Source organism: Charadrius vociferus, unplaced genomic scaffold (genome assembly GCF_000708025.1).
Source record: "Charadrius vociferus isolate BGI_N301 unplaced genomic scaffold, ASM70802v2 scaffold943, whole genome shotgun sequence".
Taxonomy (NCBI): Eukaryota; Metazoa; Chordata; class Aves; order Charadriiformes; family Charadriidae; genus Charadrius; species Charadrius vociferus.
Window position 1 is genome coordinate 163,183 of NW_009647504.1, and position 3,784 is coordinate 166,966.

The 3,784-nt window shown below is 56.4% G+C and overlaps 1 protein-coding gene across 1 annotated transcript in view; it reads right to left on the bottom strand.

The window, feature by feature from the left end:
• FEZ1 (fasciculation and elongation protein zeta 1 (zygin I)) overlaps window positions 1-3,784 on the bottom strand; it is a 30,873-nt gene that overhangs the window by 4,722 nt on the left and 22,367 nt on the right. Inside the window, exons 6-7 of the mRNA XM_009880759.1 lie at window positions 2,930-3,005; window positions 2,353-2,418 (exon numbers count right to left, since the gene is read on the bottom strand). Of these exons, the coding sequence (XP_009879061.1) occupies window positions 2,353-2,418; window positions 2,930-3,005 (142 nt within the window). The remainder of the gene's footprint in view (window positions 1-2,352; window positions 2,419-2,929; window positions 3,006-3,784) is intronic.

Consider the following 3,784-nt stretch of genomic DNA (forward strand, 5'->3'; position numbering starts at 1 on the left):
GCATAAGTATGCACGAGCGTGCATGGGGATGCGTGAGTGCGCACGATGACGCATGAGCGTGTATGGGGATGCATGAGGAGGTAAAAGATGCACAAGTGTGCACAGGGATGCATGAGGATGCTCAACGATGCGTGAGTGTGCACGGGGATGCATGAGGAGGTACGCACGAGTGTGCGCAATGATGCACAGGGCTGCATGAGGATGCACAAATGTGCACGAGGATGCACAAGCACATACAGGGATGTGTGAGTGTGCACGATGATGCACGAGTGTGTACAGGGATGCATGAAGATGTACAATGGTACACAAGTGTGCATGGGGATGCACGAGGATGCACAAATGTGCACGAGGATGCACAAGCACATACAGGGATGCGTGAGGATGCTCAGTGATGCACGAGTGTGCACGATGATGCATGAGTGTGCATGATGATGCATGAGCATGCACAGGGATGCATGAGGATGTACAATGATGCACAAGTGTGCACGGGGATGCACGAGGATGCACAAATGTGCACGAGGATGCACAAGCACATACAGGGATGCATGAGGATGCTCAATGATACACAAGTGTGCACGGGGATGCGTGAGTGTGCATGATGATGCATGAGCATGCACAGGGATGCATGAGGATGTACAATGATGCACAAGTGTGCACGGGGATGCACGAGGATGCACAGGGATGCGTAAGGATGCACAAATGTGCATGAGGATGCAGAAGCACACAGAGGGATGCGTAAGGCTGCTTGATGATGCACAAGTGTGCACGGGGATGTGTGAGTGTGCACGATGATGCACAAGTGTGCACAGGGATGCATGAGGATGTAAAATGATGCACAAGTGTGCACGAGGACGCACAGGGATGCATAAGGATGCACGAGGACGCACAAATATGCATGAGGATGCACAAGCACATACGGGGATGCATGAGGATGCTCAATGATGCACGAGTGTGCATGGGGATGCATGAGTGTGCACAGGGATGCACAAGGATGCATAAGGATACACAAGGATGCACAAGTGTGCATGTAGATGCACAAGCACATACAAGGATGCACGAGGATGCTCGATGATGCACAAGTGTGCACGGGGATGCACGAGGATGCACAGGGATGCACGAGCATGCTCGATGATGCACGAGTGTCCATGGAGATGCACTAGGATGCACGATAATACACTAGTGTGCACAGGGATGCATAATGATGCACAAGCGTGCACGGGGATGCACGAGAATGCCCAGGGATGCACAAGCACACACAGGGATGCACGAGGATGCTCGATGGCGCACAAGATTGTAAGGGGACGCATGAGTCTGCACGGGGGCGCATGAGGAGGCGCAATCATGCACGAGAGCGTGTGTGGGATTGCGTGTGGGTGCACGATGATGCAGAAGGGTGCACGATGATGCACAGGCTTGCACTGGGATGCATAAGAGCACACAAGCATGCACGGGGATACACAAGGGTGTGCAAAGGTGCACAGTGGTGCATGAGGGGGTTGCATGAGGATACACGAGGGGGTGCGCAAGGGTGCACGAGCGTGCACACGTGCACAAGCACGCCCAAGGAGCACGCGGAAAGGAGACGTGAGCATGCGTGAGGGCATCTGGGCGCGTAAGGATGCACGGGCACCCGTGAGTGCTGCAGAAGGATTCACAGAGGATGCACGAAGGAGAGATGCACGAAGGATGCAGGAGGGATGCAGACGAGATGCATGGGAGATGCAGAAGGATGCACAGGAGGCGCGTGAAGGATGCACGAGGGATGACATCCCCAGGATTCACAGAGGATGCATGGAGATGCAGAAAGGATGCAGGGAGATGCATGAGGGATGGGCAAAGGACGCACAAAGGATGCAAGTGTGATGCACGAGGATGCAGAAAGGATGCACAGGAGAGGCATGGAGGTTGCATGAGGGATGATATCCCCAGGATTCACAGAGGATGCATGGAGATGCAGAAATATGCAGGGAGATGCATGAGGGATGGGCAAAGGACGCGCAAAGGACGCACAAAGGATGCAAGTGTGATGCACGAGGATGCAGAAAGGATGCAGAGGAGAGGCATGAGGGATGCACAGGAGATGTATGCGTGGAGCATGCCCGAAGGAGGCGCCAGAGGTGCATAAGGAACGCGCGGAGATGCACGAAGGACGCACGAGGGATGCACACGAGATGCGTGGGAGACGCAGAAGGATGCGCAGGAGGTGCACGAGGGCCGCCAGGGAGATGCGCAAGGATGCAGGGGATATGCAGAAGGGATCTGTGGCGGACGCCCAGAGGCACAAGGGCTGCACGGGAGCTGCAGGAAGGATGCAGGAGGGATGTGTGGGGGATGCAGGAGGCGAGCGGATACCTTTGAGGATGTAGTCCGTGAGCAGTGTGGGCACCTTCTCGTTCCCCTCCTTCATGGCAAACAGGACTGGGAGGGAGAAGGGAGCCATGAGCCCAACCCCGCTGCCCCCCAAAATGTCCCTTCCCCCCCCCAAAACCAGCCCCACAGCCCTGCCCCCCAAATGGCCCCTCCCCCCCCCCAAACCCAGCCCCACAGTCGCCACGGAGACACTGCCAGAGTCTCCCACAATGCACCAGGCCGGAGAGCATCCACCACCACGTGCTCTCACGCCCAACCAGCCGGTCCACGGCACTGCAGACCGGGTGGTTTACCCCCAAATCAGCGCCGGCGTAGGGCGAAAAAATCGCGCGTGTGGGCGGGTTGCTGCAAACCAGCGGCGCTGCGGCGACGCGAAACGGGCGACCGCGCCCCATTCTTTTGGCATTTCAGCCCCAAATCTGCTGCGGTGCAGCGAGTCCCCCGAATCGCAGCCACTGCGGCAACGCCAAAAGGTGCATTCGCGGCCCAAATCTGCCAGGCCGCCGCGCCGCGAAACCTCCGATTCTGCCTCAAAACGGTGGCTTGAAGGAGCACTCACTGTTGGTGAGCATCTGCAGGTCCTCGACGGAGGGTGGCGACCCTTTCTTCTCATAGGGAATCACCGTGTTCAGGTACTGCATAAAAAAAAAAAACACAAACCCCCCAAAAAAAACAAAAAACCCACCCCAAAAACCATCCGGATGGCACAAAATTGCCGATTTTTTGCACAAATCACCCCAAATTGATGCAAAAGCAGAATATGTCCGCAGTTTTCCCGCGGTTGCATTTAATTCGCAGGTATTTTGAGGGGCTACCGAATTAATTGCACGCAGCAAAACCCACCCCAAAGCGAACCCCTGCTTAGGGAGGATTTTTTTTATTTTTTGGGGTGAAAAACTTGGATTTTTGGAAGAGGGATTAGCGGGATGTCGGGGAGGGAGTGGGGTCGTAGAATTAAAAAGTATTTTAAAAAGGGGTTTGGTGGGTGCAGGGGAATGGGGTGTGCAGGATGGGGGGTTGAAAGGGGACAGATTTGGGCAATTTTGGGGGGACAAAAGGGCAAAAAGGTACCTGCTTCTCATTGGCAGCGGGACCGAAGGTCTGGCGTAGGCCGGAGTGAAGGATGCTGGAGATGCCCTCCATGCTGAAGCGCTGGGGACACACATGTCACCCTGTCACCTCCCGGGGACACAGACATCACCCGTGGTACCCCCCTTGGCACCAACGTCCCCCTGACTCCCTGAAACCCATCCACGTCCCCCCTGTCCCCCTGTGCCCCCCCGGCCCCGTCCTCACCCACCCAAACCCGTGTCCCCCATCCCCTGTCCCCATATCTCCTGTCCACTTGACCCATCCCCTCTCCTGTCCCTGCATCACCCCCTCCCGTGTCCCCATCCCTCACCCTCCCGCCCCC